Source organism: Crocodylus porosus, unplaced genomic scaffold, assembly GCF_001723895.1.
Source record: "Crocodylus porosus isolate Cpor-Errol unplaced genomic scaffold, CroPor_comp1, whole genome shotgun sequence".
NCBI classification, from domain to species: domain Eukaryota; kingdom Metazoa; phylum Chordata; order Crocodylia; family Crocodylidae; genus Crocodylus; species Crocodylus porosus.
Window position 1 is genome coordinate 34,955,882 of NW_017728906.1, and position 18,879 is coordinate 34,974,760.

At 42.5% G+C, this 18,879-nt stretch overlaps 1 protein-coding gene across 1 annotated transcript in view; it reads left to right on the forward strand.

Annotated features, from left to right (window-relative positions):
• The first annotated feature begins 1,626 nt into the window (after positions 1 to 1,626).
• EVA1C (eva-1 homolog C) overlaps positions 1,627 to 18,879 on the forward strand; it is a 36,346-nt gene continuing 19,093 nt past the window's right edge. The window contains exons 1-3 of the mRNA XM_019528825.1: positions 1,627 to 2,313; positions 5,746 to 5,869; positions 10,833 to 10,985. Coding sequence (XP_019384370.1) covers positions 2,005 to 2,313; positions 5,746 to 5,869; positions 10,833 to 10,985 — 586 coding nt within the window. The 5' untranslated portion in view covers positions 1,627 to 2,004. The remainder of the gene's footprint in view (positions 2,314 to 5,745; positions 5,870 to 10,832; positions 10,986 to 18,879) is intronic.

The following is an 18,879-nucleotide window of genomic DNA, read 5'->3' on the forward strand; positions in this document are numbered from 1 at the left end:
GTTAACAGGGATAGAAAGCTGGAAAGATCATGCTGATCGCCCTGTGCCACTAACCTGGAAGAAGGGATCCAGCACAGAAAAGGCCGAGAGGAGTGGGAGCAGATTATTAAACAGAAAATGCAATTTCAAGGGGAATAAAATTGTTAACAAATTCAGGTTGAATGTGACAGATATTTTCAATGGAGAAAGAATCAGAGAAGTCAGAACATTTTAACATTGTATGTTTTGATTTTTCATTTCAAAATTATATTTTTATTTTGAAAACTAGTAACATTTTAAAAAGAGCATTTTTCCAAATATATTCATGTCACTGCAAATAGCTGGAAAAAATTATTTCAAATCAACCTGAAATAAAACATCGTGGTTTGTTTGTTTCTGTGTTTTTGGGGTTTTTTGGGGGGGATCTGTTATTTTTTAAATATTTTTTATTCCGTTTAGCCACTGAACCAAAAAATATCAATTACTTGCTTGGGTCTATTGAGAACCACTTTTTAATAGCATCAAACTTCAGTACAAGCCTAAAAACGAGCCAATGGAAAAGTGGCAGGCTTTATGTGCTTGATACATTTGATTGAGGTATAAATTTGGGTTAGTTCTAAATCAAATTCCTTGATTTCTTTAAAAAAAAACCATAAACATGTGTTTATTGAAAGCTATTTTTAACTTAATCTTTAGCTATACTCCACAAGTCTGTGCATCTATTATAGAAAGCCAAGCTCAGTTTTAACAACCAAATATCTAAAAGGGGAAGGAAATTATCAGACTCTGCTAACAAACAGTAGCCAATTTTTATTTTGGTAAATGATATTCTATTGTCTAGATGCTTTCTTTAAATCTCATCACATTTCATTTTTTATTATTTATTAGATTTGTATGCTGTCCTTCCAGACAAAGACTCAGGACAGCCTACTGTAGGACCATGATGTTTTGAAGAAGTAAAAGGAAACTGCTGCAGTATTTTTCTTGGTTTTAAACACTCTATTTCTCTCTGTTTGTAACAATTAATTTTTGTGATTAGTTTTATTAGGACTATAGATTACTATAGGGGAAATGCATAGAATTTCATGAATACATGAAAAAACAGGTCCAACAATCTTGTTAGTTCTCTGCTGTTGGATACACATCAAACAGATGGATAAATTAGAATTATATCTTTAAAGATAGATAATATTAATTTAGAATAAATTAGGGCATTAGTCATGCAATTCTCTCAACAAATGGTAACCAGTTTTAATTATGTGCCATAATTGAACGATACCCTCATTTTGTGACCTTTTCTTTGTTTCAGTGCAAATATGTAGGGAAAAGTAGTCAGAGCACTTATAGTGCTGAACAAGGAATGTATTAACTTTCATGTATATGATGTGTAACATTTAAAAATCCCAGAGGAGGCATCTTTGTAAAACATCATGCAAAAACTCACTATCAGATAGATAATTGCTGCTGTTATGACACTGACCTATGGATTTCCACCTCTGGCTGTGCTTGATTACTAACATGCTACTAACGGCAGTAAACACAAAACTCCATGTGTATTAGTTTAGCAATTATGACTATCCACCTTTTTTAATGGTGCGTAACATTTATTTAGCGTCTTTCATCTGGAAGGATCCCAGAGTACTTAAGAAAATAACATCTACATTGTACACCGAGAATCTTGTTATCCACCATGTCATTAAAGCACAGGAACTGTCTAATTAGGCCCAGTAACACTGTACTTTAGTTAGAACGCTTTATCAAGTTAAAATTTCAAGGGTAATCAGTCACAAAACCAAAGCATTATTCTTCTTCCTCCTGGGAAACTGACCACCAGCTGTCAAATTCATCCCAACATCCCCCGGTAGCACAGTGCTCTGGCTGGAGCATTTTGATTCAGCAGGCAGAGCACCACCTACTGGATCACCAATTCCATTACCTGAAGCATACAGACCTTTCTCAGGTCTGGCTCTGACAAGCTTGTAAGAGTTAATAAGCTCAGAGAATCATGTGGTATAGCTGAAGGCCATGTTTACAGTTCTGCTTACATGCCCTTTCCAGAGAAGGATCATGATTTTCACATTATCTAATGAGCTTGTCATTTCCTGTACTAATTGTAACACAGCTAAATATTTTCTAGGTTACCTAACCAAGCTTCTACAGAATCACACTGTCTATGCCTGCGACGGGGATCACTTGAATCTGCAGTGTCCTCGACATTCAACCATAAGTGTCCAGTCAGCATTTTACGGGCAAGATTACCAAATGTGTAGTACACAGCAGTCTGAAACCACGAGGAAAGACCCTTTAAACTGTGTGGCAACTACCACCTTGCAGGTATTGCATACTGGAGGTGTTTTGTGTGTCTAGAATGTTTTTGGAGAAGATTTTTGGTTGTGCGCCCCAAGTGTGTTCCAACTATGTATGATGCTAAGTAAATTGAACAGGTTTCAGCCTGGCACGCAACACCAAGTGCTATACTTTGAAGAACTAAATAGGCCAGCAGAAATACCAGTCGAATAGGTTCTGTTATGTTTGCCCCGGGCTTTTGTAAATAAATGACACCAGCCCCAAGTGTGGGAAAGAATGCTGTCAGACTGGCAGGCACACAATATATTGGAAACAAAGTAAAACTATACTTGCATTGGCATTCACAGATGCAACAAACAGTAACTTTAGATTCACATGTGCAGATTCATCACATTCACATCTCACAGTTTCAGTATACCCATAGGCTGGAAAAACATTCTCTGGGTTCTTTTTATTCCATAAGATACCTATTTTTTCACTAAATATTTTATATTCTTAAAACTCTCTACCATAACCACTGTTGTTCTGGCCAAGGAGCACTAGGCTGAACAAACAATCTTATTCAATCACAAGAGCCCGTAACTTCTTATCCCTGGGCAGCTGGATGTACAGAACCAAATTTATCTTTGGTGTAAGTCCATAGACACACATGGCAGCATGCCCGCATGTTAACATAACATTGCTTATTAAGAGCTTCAGATAACCGGACTTGAACCAGATCACCAGCATGAACCTACCATCAGGCCAGGGCAATGTATTTTATCATAAGGAATACCAAAGTTATTACTATACTAAAGGTTGCTTCACATGTATATTAAAGAATGGTTACCCTAACTTACAGTTCATAAAGTATTGCATCCTGTCAAGGGAATCTTTCAAATGAGCCCTGGGAGTCCTATCTGACAATGCTGTCAAAAGCTTTATTCATAATGGTAAACTAGCCTGGCATTAGGCCCTGATTCAGCAAGGCATTGCTGATGGGAAGTCAATAGGATTGAATATGTGCTTAAAGTTAAGTTCTTTAACAGGCTAGGGATGCTTGGATAAATCAGGGTCCTAGTGCTGATAGCTATGCCTGTTGACATGGCAGTGTAAATTCCACTCCCATGATTGCTAGGTTAAAGAGCTCTGTTGAGCCATGTAGTACAATACCTGTTACCAGTGCTGTGACAGGGGTTTACAAGTGGCTTGTACATGCAGTACTGCAGCTAGTATCTAAAGTTATTCCATGAATGACCTCTAGGTCATGTGAAGGTACAGCTGTCCATTACAGAAAAGTAGGGTCAGATCAACGGAGTGATGCCAAGGATTTTCTTGGGTTCTTGAATCTTCAGGGTCTCTCTGAGGTTTCCATGGACAGGTTTTCTTGAACAGACTACACAAGTCAGGTAACAAATACACTTTAAAATAGTATAAACTTTCACAGATGCTTTCCTTTTCATTGATCAAAGGCATGCCCTTATTCTAACAAAACTGGAAATATGTAAGCTATGAAAGTGCCTGGCTTTGAATCCCAGAGAGCTCTGACTGTCAAAGAGAATAGACACACACTGTAAACTCAGTTCTTGGAAAAGAACTCTGATGATCTCATTCTCTCCCTCCCTTTGAAATGGAGGAGGAGTTCTGCATAATCACGATGCTATTATCTTACATAAAGGAGGAAGCAGAGTGGGCACTTTATACCGTAGCCTGCTACTGAAAGGGTAATGACAGGCTAGATCTGCCACCTCTATGTTAATCACCTGACCCTGTCTAATGATGATGACTGCTTACATTTTAGCCTGGTAGAATCAGTGAGTGCCCTCTGCAAAAAAAAGAGATACCCAGTATCAACAGAGGAGTCAGCATAGGTGTTAGTACACACAACTCTCACTAAACTCAATAGTTGCTGGGGCCTAGATGAAGCTGTTGTGACTGAATCCAGTGAAGGATTTTTAGGTTTTATTACCAATATTTAAAAAAAACCCCAAGTGTTATGTTCTCTGTGTTTTTTCTTGCCTTTCAGTCAGTTTCATATTAATGTAATGTTCATGAAAACTGTTGCATTTAAAGTTCTCTTTCTCCATCAAAGAGGAATGAAAAGAGCCAGAGTGTTGTAAGATGACTGTGCTGGTAGTGCTTGCAGGAAGGAGAGGATTTTTCAGTCCCTGGCAGCAGTTCTGAGTCTGGAAACAAGAACCCCAGCCAGTGCTAATTATGGTGGTACCTCTGTCATTTGGATATTTGATTTCAATTTCATCCCTGCTGTTACTCCACTAAGGTCAGTACAGTGACACCAAGGATGAATTTGGCTCCTTTGAACTAGAAATTGGACAGAAAGGGCCCACATGATTTACACTGGCATTTACAGCTATCAGACAGGAGTATATTATATCATTACTGACTTGGGCTAGATTATAATTGGTGATCTAGAGACTGGTGATCTCATTATTACTGTTTTCTAGATGCACAGGGATAACAGAGATTACTCAGAAATAATGCTTGGGAGAAGAGCCTAAAAATTTGAAAACCAAATTTGAACTTGATTAATATATAGTTTCACCTGAACTATTTTCACAGAATATTTAGCTTATAGAACTGCATTAAAAATCACCTTTGTCAGCATCTATACTACTTAAACTTTCCAACCACTGCAGTTACTGATTTGCTCCAGCAGTAGTAGCAAAGTGGGAACACTTGTGTAGATGGGCTGCTGGTGTTACAACTGTGTCCATTCTAACTTGGACAACAGCATGGTTATAACATTGGCCTATCCCAGAGGCCTGAGAAAGGGTACTGTGGTACCCAAAGGCCTGCTTATGACCTTCCTAACCATGCAGTTGGTCCAATCAAAGATATCACCCCCAAGAATTCCTGCCTCTAGCATATTTCCTGGACTATTGTGGCAATAACATCACGTTAACACTACGAGAGCATTGGTGGTATTCCTACTCTAGTTGCAACTACTGATGAAACAACAGCAACAGAAACATGGGGCTGGGGTATTATTATGAAAAAATCTGGTGTAGATCAAGATTTGGAGATAGATAAACACACACACACTCTCTTAAAGTAGTTTGACCACATCTATGGTAGCTAACCAGGTAAAATTTGAACCTGATTTAAGTTCTTGTTCAGAACGGTGCTTCATATTTGCATAAATCTAAAGACATGAGTAGTACCTATTGAAGTCAATGGGTCTACTTATGTGCTTAAAGCTGGGCATGTGCCTGATTCAATCAGGTCCTTAATTTGAACTGCTTAAAATGAATTCACATGAGATTTTCAGCTGGAATTTGAAGCCCAGCTTATACATGGCTTCTTCACACCTATCATATACTGTCCTTAATATAGTTATGACAAAAGTCCAATGCTGGCAAGTGATTTTTCTCATGTATAAAACAAAATACAACTAAGCTTTGGTTGCTGTATAGCCTCGTATCTTGTTTTCAAGACTATCCTTTCTGCCCATTGTTCTAGAAAGTACTGGATGAATGCCAAAACCAGAGAGCCTGCCAACTCCTTGTCAATAGTCGGGTTTTTGGACCTGATCTATGTCCAGGAACCACTAAATACCTCCTTGTCTCCTTTAAATGCAAACCTAGTAAGTAATTTCCACAACAGGCGAGTGCATTTTTGTGTGCATTTAATTATTTGTGTTGGTTAGAATGCCACTGCACAAAGCTTTGCATAAATCCAAATGAAGTTCCAAGGCTCTTAAGATTAATAGCAGACTGTTTTTTTGTACGTTATCGCAGCTCTTCATCTTGTGTACAATATGAGTGAGTGTGCCTGCTGCTGACTTAACTGCCGGTGCAATTTGTCAGAATCTAAGACATAAGGTTTAAAAAAATTGGAAGAGCTAGTATTTTAGAGAGGGAAATCCTAACATTTTCACAGAAAGATGAGGAATGGAGAACAAAATACAACTTGGATTAACTATCTGAATATTGAGGGGTTAGGTGTCATGGTGATGAGTTGGGGGAAATGTCTTGGGAATTAGAACCAAACCTCAGAACCTTTTGAAGTGCTCTCAGCACTAGCCTCTATGCCTAGCAGCAACTTGAGGATAAGGATGCACAATTCACTGCGTTACAGTGGTATGCAAAATGTGGTTAGGTGTCAAAAAACATTTATCAATGGACTGCTTCTACCTCAAAAAAAAAGCAGAGATGCTACAAATGTGAGGGAGACATAAAAACGGTGGAAATAGGATGGCACATAATCAAGATTTTAAGGGTTGCCTAATGAAATACAAGCAAGTCCCAACTCCCTTTATATGCAGCCTTTATTTGTCAGCTAATTTCTTGCCTAACAAAAATGGGACTTATGTAAAGGGAGTGGATTTCCAAGGCAGTTCAAAGAGGACATCCTGTGCTTAGAAGAAGCAGCATGGAAGTAACAAGAGAGACAGTTGGATCCTGAGCATTGAGACTAGTGTCACTGGTGGAGCTAGAATGTGAGTGAGGCAGCAAAGCAGATAGGGGCAGAGTTGTGTCAGGCCTCGAAGTAGCAGACAAGAAGCTTGAGCTTGAACTGGAGGAGCAATTGCTAGCTTTGAGAGACCACTGACACACTGAGCTCCATCATCCAGGAATTGCTGGACCAATGGCCAGTCTGTATCTGCAGCTTATTTTCTAGTACTGAAATCTCATTTTGACTTCTTCAGTACTCATTTTGGACATATCTTGGATATTGTAGTTAAGTCCAAGTCATTAAAAACCTTTTTCATTTTCTTGGTCATGAGAACATAAGGACTAAAATTTACTGGGTCAGACTGTAGGCACAACTAGCCCAGTGTGGATGCTGAGGGGAAAGTAAACAGGGCATGCCCAGAAGCCTCCATCCCCTGGCTCCTCTCCCATTGCAGCTTACAGAAATCACAAAGATTGGTAAATGGACTGGGATTTTCTTAAAAAAAAACTGAAGCTACTTGATATTTTTCAGGTATTAAACATTAGATATTTTATACCTATGATTCTCTTTGTGATTTGACTTTTACAACAACTAACAATAAGTGTATTAATGGACAGCTGTCTTCAGAATGAAATAAAAGGTTTAAAGGTTGGGGTAAACAGTCTAGTCTATCCTGACAGGCAGACAGTGCTTTATATTGTAAGCACATCATTAACATACTCAGTCCCAATTCTAGAAAAGATCCTATTCAGGAAAACCCTTATGCACAGACAGGGGCAGATCCAGGATCCGACAAACAGAGGTCCAGGGGCAGCAACCCACACTGCAGGACTGGTTGACCCCAGCTTCTAGCTACTTCCCCTAACCCCAGCAGTGCAGGCAAACTGCCCCTGCAAGTGCCTCCATAATCTTTTTAAAGTCCCCAAAGCAGCTAAGAATCCCTCCCTTCCCCTCTGTTCTAAGAGGCATGTTCTCTTCTCCGCTTCCATAGCTCACTGTCTAGGGGTGAGGGAAGCTTGAGAGCTGCTCCTGCCTGCTTCAGGCAAACTGTGTGAAAGCTGGGCTCAGCTGGGACAGCGGCAGTAACAGTGGTAATGGGTAGGGGGGGTTCTCCCTCCCCTGCCAGCTCCTAAGGGGATCAGGCAGGGCATGGGAACACACCCTTCTGCCTATCCCTGCTATCACTGTCACTGTCCCACCTGAGATTGGCTGGGGTGGGCAGGACGCTCTTGAGCTTCCCTCACCTCTGGGACAGAGGGAATGCAGCAGCAGCAGATGAGCAGGGGGAAAGGAAAGAGAGGGTACACGGTTCTGAGCACAAAGCAGAAAGGGGGGATTTCTCACCTGCTTTAAGGACTTTAAAAACATCCCCAGAGAGGCTCCAACTTTGCAGTTCAGACCATAAAGGGGGTGCAGCCATGCCACTACACTGCACCCTCTCTGGATCTGCCTCTCTGCACAGGTGTCAGCCCCATTACATTTAGGCACAAGCTGAGGCAGTGCCACAAAACCCTTAGATTTCAGCAGACTAGAGTTTTTCATCTCAGGAACGTTACATTTTCTCTGTTAGTGTGCCATACCCACAGAAGTCTTCACTGTATTTTTGTCCTGGGCAATGATGTTGTCTTGTCCTAATTACATCAGCTTATGCTGTTGTTATTTGTGGTGTGATAGCACCTAGGAGCCTGAGTCACGGACCAGGGTCCATTTGTACAAGACACTGTCCACAGAACAGGCCTGTTAGTCTGCCAGGTCACAGAACAATTATTAGGGCTGTGCGAAGCTTCGGTCACCAATTCGATTCAGAGGACATTTGGCCCAATTCGGCAGCCAAATCTCCAAATCCTAATCGAATCAGGAAACCCATTAAAAAGGTCTGAATCTAATTCAAAGCCTCCAAATTGATTTGGAAAACATTCGGAGATTCAGATCTGCTGGGGAGAGGCAGGCACAGCCATGTGGCTGCAGGTTCTCTGCAGCTCCTCCAGCTGTGCCTGCCGCTCCCTGGGCATTGGGAGCTGCAGAAGAAGCCCCCATGGCTGCCCTGCCCGGCCTCATCCCCCGCTTGCCCCAGTCTTGTGTGGCACGTTAAAAAAAGCCCTGCACTCAACGACATTGGCAGCAGGGATCAGGGCCTCTGGGGGCTCGGGGCAGGGATCGTTCCCCCCCCCCCCCCGCCTGGCACTGATGCAATAGCTGCCCCATGGCACAGGTGCAGCACAGCTTGGCAGGGTGCCACATGCTGCCTGTGAGACCGCTGGGGCCAAGTGCTGCTGGGCTCTGGCTGACGCATGGAGCCGCCCCAGCTCCTAGACAGTGCATGGCACCTGCACCATGGGGCAGCTGCTGGGGTGCCAGGCGGTGGGGGGGAAACAATCCCCACTGCCCTGTGCTGTATGTGTGGGGGCTCTGCCATGAGGCCCCAGAGGCCCTGATCCCCTCTGCCAGAGCCAGTGGGTGCAGGGCTTTTTTTGATTCCCAGACTGCTTCAGGGAGAGCAGATGATTAGGGAGCGGGGACTGCATGGTGGGGCTGTGCCGGGACTAGGCTGGGGCCTGGCAGGTCAGCCATGGGGGCTTCTCCCACAGCTTCCCCCGCCTGAATCAGCACAGAATCGCCGATTCTGATTTGGCTGAATTGAATGGGGACAGTGATTTGAGTCACCAAATTGAATCACTGTCCTCTGAATCAAATACTTCCCTATTTGCACAGGCCCAACAATTATTGTTCTGGTCTTGCTCTTCACTTGTGCAGCAGCATGTGGAGAAGTACCCAAAATCAACAGCGAGTCAAATTTTAAAATATTTTTCATTGACACTCTCTAACTGTAATTGCTGTAAAGCTAGAATGGACGGAACTGGAGAAGAGTCCCTGGAAAACCTGTTTTTGATTATTTCTGTTGTAGTTCAAGGAGGATAGCAAAATTTATCTTGTCAATAGATACAGTTTCCAACTCTCCATTCCCAGCTCAGTACTTCATATCAACATCTCCCTTTTAGTCAATACCATGGCAGATAATAATAATAATGGTTCCTTTTTCTCCTTCTCATCTCCTTCCTAATTCTGCCACGTCTCATAAAAGAAATTAAACAGGATAGGTTGAATGCTGATCCAAGGCTTGTCTATGCTCAGTGCTGTTGGTATATGCTGTACGAATGGAGAGAGTTAGGGAGAACTGCTCTAGAGGAGATGCAGCTTATTGCAGTGAAAGACTGCTTTGGCCTGTCCAACTTAAATGCATTTTATGAATGGAATAAGCCAGTGTTTCTCAACCTGTGGTACATATACTCCTGGGGGTATATTAAACACTGGAAGGGGGTACATGGGTACCGCCTTCTGAGTTTGGCTTATTCCCCTGCTCGGTGGGTTGGAGGCATCTTTGCCTGTTCAGGCCAGAAGTTATTTTGCCATGTCGATCAGTAGGTGGTATGGAAGGTACGAAAGGTTGAGAACCACTAGAATAAACAATACCTGCAAAAGGACATTTTTGCTGGTATAACTGCATTTATGTCAGCATTTTTGCTGGCATTGTTTGTCAGTTGGGGAGGCGGGGGGATGCAATATCTCCCCCGCAAATTACACAGTTATGCCAGCTAAGCTTTTAGGCATGGACCAAGCCAAAATCACACCTGTGAAAACACAGACCTCAGTAGAGTTAAAGGGCTATTGCAGAGAGAAGCATTTAGCCTAAGCAAATGAACCATCCTTGTGCCATCGCACAGCTATATGCTATGGCACCCAGAGATGCAAAGGGTTGAGGCAGTGAGCACTGAAGCAGACATTTGAAATGAGTGCAGAATGTGACAGTGCCCACCGGCAAGGCAACAAGGGATGAGATTTACCTCTCTGAACATTATTGTAAAGGCAGCAAAACAATTAGGAATCAAAGTTGAGGGTGCTGCACTGGGAGAAGAGATGGGGGAAGGAGTTACTTTTTATTAATTTTAAAAGGGGGACAGGAGATCTTGAATGGAGGGAATACTCTGCAGGATTTCCTGTCTACTCTTGGTTGTGTCCCGTGTAGGTGTGCCATGACTCATTAAGGGTAGAGCTGGTATGAGTGGGGCGGGTTTTGTCATGCTTTTAGCCATTAACAGTCCAACTAAGTAAACTGTCTCTTAAGATAGCATTGTTGTTTCCTTCTGTTATAGCTGAATATAAAACCAAATCGGCATGTGAAAACCAAGAGCTGAAACTCCACTGTCACGAATCAAAGTTCATTAACATCTATTCTGCCACATATGGTAGGCTGGCTCACGAGAAGGACATCTGCTCTACAGAAGCGGACCACGCCCCTCCGTTTGGTAGGTTTGACACGGTTTCTTTCAAGAAACCATGGGTGCATCTCTAGAAAAAGAGAACTTCAGACAGAATAGAGTCCTTCAGAAAAGCATCTGTTTCACATAATTTACAAATACTTGTAAAATAATTTGTTTTTTTTAAACACAAACAAATCCCCCATAATGAAGGGCAAATAAAAGATCAAAAGTGTAGACGAGCTATGACATTCGCCATTTATAAAGTGTTCAACAATAGCTTAAAAAATTGATTCCACTCTCTGTCAAGAACCTTGTTAATTTATTCTAATAATATAAAATCCTTAGTCTGTCTATCCGTAATGTTTTATTTACACTCCGATTGCCTCGGCAGCCAGAGTGCTCTGGACAGACAGAGACGCATGGTAGAGTGCTGCCATGACAGCGGGCACTGAGGGGCCGGAGTGGAGGCTGGCCTCAGCTCCTCACCCCCTCGGCTCCTTGTAGGCAGAGGGCAACAGGGACTGGGGCACCGCCATGACAGAGGGGTTGGAGGAGGGGAGGTCCCCTCACTTGGAGGCAGCAGGGGCGCTGGGTGCTGGCTGCTCGGTGTTGGCCTCACCCCGTCACACATGGTGGAGCACCACCATAACAGCAGGGGACTGGGGCCAGCCCCCCCCTCCAAAACAAGATCCAGTAGAGGGGAAGGCAGCAGGGAAGAGGGAAGGAAGGGAGGGGAGCAGGCGTGACTGATGGCTGCGTGCCTGAAGTGGTGGGGGGAGCTGCTGCGGCCTGGCCCAAGGTTGGGGGGAGGAGAGAGGGGACCAGATCTAGACCTCTGTCCCCACCTGCCCTCTTCCCCCACCCCCAATCATTCTTGATGGGCAGTTTGCTAGTATTAAATCATCTCTTACTTGCTTTCTGTCTTCACTTACCTTTGAGTGAAGGTACCTTATTTGTTCTTACCTTACTTCACATAGCCAATATACTATGACTCATCTTATTCCCTTGTGCTTCTGTCTATCACTATCTGTCATCTCCCGTCTTGTGCTTAGATTATAAGCTTTTGGGGGCAGATTCCATCTCTGTTGTGCACTCGGTGTTTGTATAGCATCTACTGCAATGGGGCAAGTCTGAATATTACTAGTACTGACCCTTTTTGTTCTTAGACTGTGAACACCTTGAGGCAGGGAAAAGCCCTTTTCAGTAGATGATAGGACTCCAGCATATTGCCAGTACTGCTCAAATAAATAACCACCAGTCAGTAACTTCAAGCCCACTGTCTCAACTGGTATGTGACAGAAAATAAATTAAATTTAAAATACTGTTGCCTCAACATTAGTTACCTTAATAACCTGCAGCTATAGGAGCACTGGAGGCTTGTATTATAAACAAAATCCATGGACAGCATTGAGAGGGTCCAGAGGAGGGCCACTTGCATGATCAGGGGGCAGCAGGGCAGGCCCTACGAGGAGAGGCCAAAGGACCTGAACCTGTTCAGCCTCCACAAGGGGAGGCTGAGAGGGGATCTGGTGACCATCTGTAAACTAGACAGGGGGGACCAGGAGGCAATGGGAGAGTCCCTGTTCCCCCAAGCACTACTGGGGGTAACAAGGAATAATTGCCATAAGTTGACTGAGAGTAGATTCAAACTAGACATCAGGAGGCGCTACTTCACTGTCACGGTGGCTAGGAGCTGGAACCAACTTCCAAGGGAAGTGGTGCTCGCCTCTACCCTGGGGGTCTTCAAAAGGAGGCTAGATATGCACCTAGCTGGGGTCGTTTGACCCCAGCATCCTTTCCTGCCCATGGCAGGGGGTCGGACTTGATGATCTGCTCGGGTCCCTTCTGACCCTAGCAACTATGAAATTATGAAAGATTCAGAGGGTGACATCCAAGACATTTGAGTGAAAGGCCGCAATATTTAGAAGGGAGTACAACAGTGATGTGCCACTTAAGTTCCTCTGTAGCATCATATGTGGAGGGCTGCTGGAGGATGCAAGTGAGGAACATTTGTGCTGGCCTTCTCAATAGTTTGTTCACTATTGTGAAATTCAGATGCAGACAATCTGAGACACTTTTGAGACATTAGTCAATCCCAACGCAATAAACACAGAACATTCCCTTTCATCCTACTGCTTCAGGGGGTGCAAGGACTGAGCCAACAGGGTATCTGTTACAACAATATGCTTGGACTATCTAATCTGAACATTGACAGGTCAGGGCTTCAGACTGCCTAAGTCCCTGATCTTCTGAAATCCTTCATGCTTACCTGGCATTTTAGGAGCTGGCACACCTGTATTGTGAAAGAGATATCTAGGCACAATTTATGATGAACTCACTCAGATACCACAGTTCTGGGTGCAGTATAAAATCCAAACAGAGCTAAATAGAGTATGTGAGCACTCTCTAAAGGTTGCCACCATGTTTATTTCTTGCAGGTCATCCACCTGCAAAAGTTACTTTAATACCCGTGTTGGCTCATTTGTAGCTCACAGATGAAAACTTTGGAATATTACTAACTAGATAATGTTTCTCCATTATTAACAGTATGACATCTGCTATATGAACCAACCCCTCTTTCACCCCCAACCTCCAAAGCAAAAAAATACCATATAAGAGGTAGAGAGTCTGGAGTCCCCATGAGACCTTACTATTTTCACTGTTACTGAAGTATTGTAGCGACAAGTGGCAGATAAGTGAATGTACTTCAGAAAGTATCTTTGTTAACTTCTTTCCCTACTGGACGTGTGATGTTGCTTAATAGGTTTAAATTTTCAAGTGTGCCTAAGCAATTATGCACTTAGAAACCCATTAACTTTTAGTGAGACTTAAACTCCATAGGGATGGATTTTTTAAAGTAATTAAGTTCCTGCAGATGCAGATGATAGATGCCTGGTAGATTTTTGAACAGTGCCTACACATCTGTCCCTCACCAAAATCAATGGCACTTTGCTGTAGAAACACTATTGAAAATCCAAGTCAATTTGGCTAGAGTCAGTAACAAAATCAGTTTAGCTAAACTAATTTTGACTGCTTTTATTTCAGAATCAGAGCATCCACATGTGGGCTTGTACCAAACTAAATCAGCTTCAGTTCATAGCAGTAGTTATTCCTGTGCAAGTTTGTGCATACATCTCTTGCCATGAAATAATACCGCTGAACCTTATTGCCACTTTCTTTGTGTCATAATGCAGACATAAGAAACTGATTATTTTTTCACCAGGAAAGAAATCCCCTTCAGGCTTCTCCAAGATCTGTGGCAAGAATCCCATCAGTTCTGTTGGGACTAGGGTTTTCAATCGGTTGCTCAGTACTAGGTCAAAGCACCCGTGGTGCTCGGCACTGAATTAATTAGATTCTTTGCTAGGTTTTGTTGACCTTGAACTGCACAGAATATAGTTGATAAGTAACTAGTTACAAGAACAGAGACTGCTGTAGTCTCCATTCTTCCTTTTCAGCAAACAGTTTATCAGAGCAATTGACCAATGTTCAGAGCTCTGGTTCAGGTGGAACCCAGCTGAAGTACAGGAAACTTCAAAAGTTAAAAATGTGTGTGAAGTGTGTGCTTCTCTGGTATCTAAATACAAGTTTAAAATGCAAGGCCCTGATCCTTTGGGTGACTGGGTTCCCTAAATGCTTAGCACCATACAGGGTCAGGCCCTATGGTGATTATTCACTGCTTCTTAGAAGCAGCTCCAGCCTCCTAAGACTCAGCTTCAACAAGCACTGCAAGCACTCTGAGGATCTGGTCCTAACCAGGGTGATGGAAATGCTTGAAGTCCTGCTCACTGATGCAGCTTAGTTTATTATGTCCTTAAGGGAGGGACTGTAATACTGGATAAAGCTTGATGGATTTATTTTCTCTCTGTCGAATGTCTTGGTCAAAAGAGTGCAGCCTTGGGGCAGCAGGGGATACTTGTGACTATGGGTTGAATTGGATGGACAGTTTTAGTCAAGGGAAAAAAAATGTTGAAAAAATTTATTTTGACATTTCAGAAACTTTGTGTCTTTTGGCTACATTTACAAGAGGACTTAGGATGCCAGTCAAAACAGTGGAAGAAAAGGAAGTGGGACTGGAACCCCGATATCCAAGCCTTCCCGGGGAGTGCCTCACACTCTGACCATAGAGAGTCACTCTTACATAGTCCCTCTGGCCCAATGAACATTTAAATATTTTATACATAGTGGAACACTTCCAGCAGGACACAGTCCTACCCCCACAGTGTCCAATGGCAAGACACTCATCTTTGATGTAGAGGACCCATGTTCAAGTCCCAGCTTTGAATTAGGCAGAGATCAGATTTGAACCTGACTCTTCCAAGTTCCAGGTGAACCCTGGCCCCAAGCTGTTGTGTATAACGTTAGCATACTAATACTGACTCAGTTTTGGGAATGATGGCAAATTCCACTTGTAAATCTAGCCCTTCCTTGCAAAACATTTGCTTTTGTTTGATACAAAATACATTTTTTCCCATTAGTCAAACACAAGAAAAAAAAAGTTTAATTTAGGATGGATAGAAAATATTTTCCCAGTTTGGACAATGAACTGAAAAAATCATTTATTTACCTCTCTTAGATACTCTATTTGTTCTAGTTCAGGAGGCTGCTTCCTTTACTGGGTGGTACCAACTACTTCAAAGGAAGGTGCAAGTAACATTGCAGAAGGTTGTTATAGAATAGCTTGTCCACAGGAAAAGTTTTTTCCAGATGCTAATTTGGTAGAGGTTGGCCTTGATACAGTAGGCATTATTTCCCATTGCAACTGCACTGGAATATCAAACCTCTGAACCTTAGCCTGACTCCTTGCCCACTGAAGTTAGTGTCTATATAGCAAGGGTTGTCAGCCAGGGGCACATGTACTCCTGGGGGTACTTGGGAAGCCCCAGGGGTACATGGCAGTGATGTAATGGGGGGCACTTCCGGTTTCCCCACTGGGGCTTCCAGTTTCGCAGATGTACGTGGATGACACCCCTACCTCATTGATTAGCCAGGGAATTCCCTGCTTCTTGACTGGCCACCAGGGATACACCAACCAGAAAAGCTTGAAAACCCCTGCTATACAATATAGCACAAAGATATATAGAACCTGACTGCCCTTTTGCACAAAGGTTATCAAAGCCATTGTGACAGAAGTGGGAATTAGTTGATCCCAGTTTAATAATGGAACAGTTTTTCTGAGAAGAATTTGTGGTGCCAGGTATTTTTAACTTACTCCAATATGGCTCAGCCAGACCTGGAGTTTATAGCTGCTCAGTTTTGTGTAGGTCATTGTCTTTTCCCACACATTTTATTTTTAAATCCCTAGCAACATGTGAATGGGAACCAAATGCAAGAGAGAATTTGTTGACCAAAAGAAAATAAAGGGATGGTGCCAAAATAGAGTTTCCATAGAGAGTGCAAGGAACCTTCAAGTCAACAAACACTCCTAAAATTGTAAATTACTCCAATTAACACATGAAGCAGTTGAAGGGAGGTTTGGTGCTCCTCACTGGTCAGACGCATGCATTTTCTAAAGCGCTGAAGTCCAAGTTGTGCGTGTTCAATTCCTGTTGAGGTTAAATCCATACACAAAACTCCCATTTAAGAAAGAATTTGGCCCAGAATCATTTATTCACTGATTAATTTGTGAGGTATTTCTACACATAACTATCTTTACACTGGGATAAAAATACATCCAAGTCAGGTAAAAATTGTAAGTCACTGCAGGCAATCTTTGGAATATGCTTGCAGAACTGTAATTAGTCCCATGCTAATTAGATACACTTGGTTACTGTAAAACCTGAACACAGTGTACTGTGATGAAATCAGAATCTAGTATATCCATAGACATGTATTTAAATACAAGTCAGTAAGGGACAATTGATATATTTATCATCTTGTGAAGTCCAGCAGGATGAAAGCTCAAAAGGATGTCTTGTTAAGCAGCTACATGACAAGCTACATAACGTTTTGAATACACAGGTTTACTGGCCTATGAAATCCAAGAACAGTGGTGCCTACTCCTGAGTGCCATCCATTATCTCTTTACATATGCTAGACACTCGTGTAACACATCTCATAAAGCAAGCAAAAAAGCACTGGGCCAGTACAGAGACTGCCAGGAGCTGCTGCACCCCTACAGTGAATGTCATGAGAAAGGCAAACAAAGGGTATGAAGTGGTGCCAGGATCAGAGGGAGATTAATGAGACTCCTACAAGGTAGAAAGAGTGTGACAGCCATTTTGGGATTCTCCTTCCATTCTATGCTGGCAATAAAGGAAGAAATAAGGAGCTATTTGCAAGCTTGGTTGGGCATGTCCACATTCTTTTAGGATCAAGCTAGACAGCATAGTGCAGAAACACAGTATACCTATTCTGTGCCTGCTACACCCTGGATTAGATATAATGGAGCCACCTGAGGCACTGGGCATACACCTACCTGCATGCAAAGACAGCACACTTATTGGCATACACCTGGCACTGCACTGAGATGGCTACATTATATCTGCTTCTGGGTACAGCTCCTGTGCTGTTCTTCACTGTGGGATTTCCTAACCTATCCCTTTCACATAGTAGATTTTTCTTTTAAATACACAAATACAGCTTGGAGGAAGGATGGCTTTCCTTTGAAGCACAGAGTCAGTTTGTCTGTGGCTTGAAATCAATGAGAGATCACTTGCATACAGGTACACATGGATTTCAGTATATTTGCTCTGAGAAAAAGAGTGTAATTTTGATCCAGATGGAAATGCAATCCACACTCTTACCTGTTGTTTGTTTTCCAGCCAGTTCCTCTTTAATCTGTTCTCCCTCTGGATTTAATGAAGTCAGGACTCACACAGCTCTTCTAGTCTGAGCGCACCTGGTTAACAACTCTTCCTGTAAGCCAAGGGTTTAAATGTTACTATAATGGCAAAAACTTCATTCTCTTTCATTGCTATATTAAAGCTTGCATTAGAAAGATGCTGGATTAAGATTATGTGGTATCCCAACTGAACATATCCCTTCCATCTCCAGTGACTGTAATTTAAAGGACTGGGTTTCCCCCTCCTTGTCCTCCTGAGCTAGCTGAGGAACATAGGCCAGAAAAAGATTGAAAACCAAGCCAAGGCAGGAAGTCTGTTTCCATCAGGTTGAATAGATATTTATTCTCGAGGCTGGTTTGGTTTTAGAAAGGTGGTGAGGGTTAGACATTTAGCGTTTAATAGGTCAGAACCATGTGTTGGATCCTGAGTGCTGGATTTTGCATTCGAGTTGCAGCCTTCTCTCAGAGGGGTGAAAAGCACATGTATGAAGATGACCAGGCTACCCTTTGCTGCATGCCAACCGGTGCGTTAGACATAAATTTGGCAACAGAAAGCAGGTGAGGCTTTTTGGTGCATCACCGCTTTCCCTCCCTCTTTCATCCAGAGGTGCTGATTTTGAGATTGAAAAAAAGCAGCAGTTGGGTTTTGAAATTGTTTGTTCCCATTAAACATAAACATGTCTCGTTTCATTGTCCCTCCCCAAATACCTGCTGCAGTGCCACATGTTAGTGATAAGTTGATCAGCAATAAAATGATTAAAACTGGTGATATTTAAAGTGTCCCACTATACTTCAAAATTAACAACTCATTGAGGTAAACAGGGTAGTTCAGATTTTGCAAAGCAATTGTCACATTGTCTGCAAATTCCAGCCTAGTCATTGCTACAATTAAAAATCTGTGTCTTCTGCCATCATAAAGGCTAGCAACTGTGATACTTTTAGTGGAAGCCGAAATTTCTGAACTATTTGAAAGTGCATTCTGGATACCATTTTAAAACAAAATAAGAAATTCCTTTGAACCATCTTTATTACATGGGAGTGCTGAATTTGCCAAAGTGCAACAGTAAGCAGTTGAGAAGCTTGTGTTTGAGAATTTTGCCAATCCCTAAAGGCTAGAAGCTTAACTTAGACCTGCTTGCGCACAGGACCAAAGTG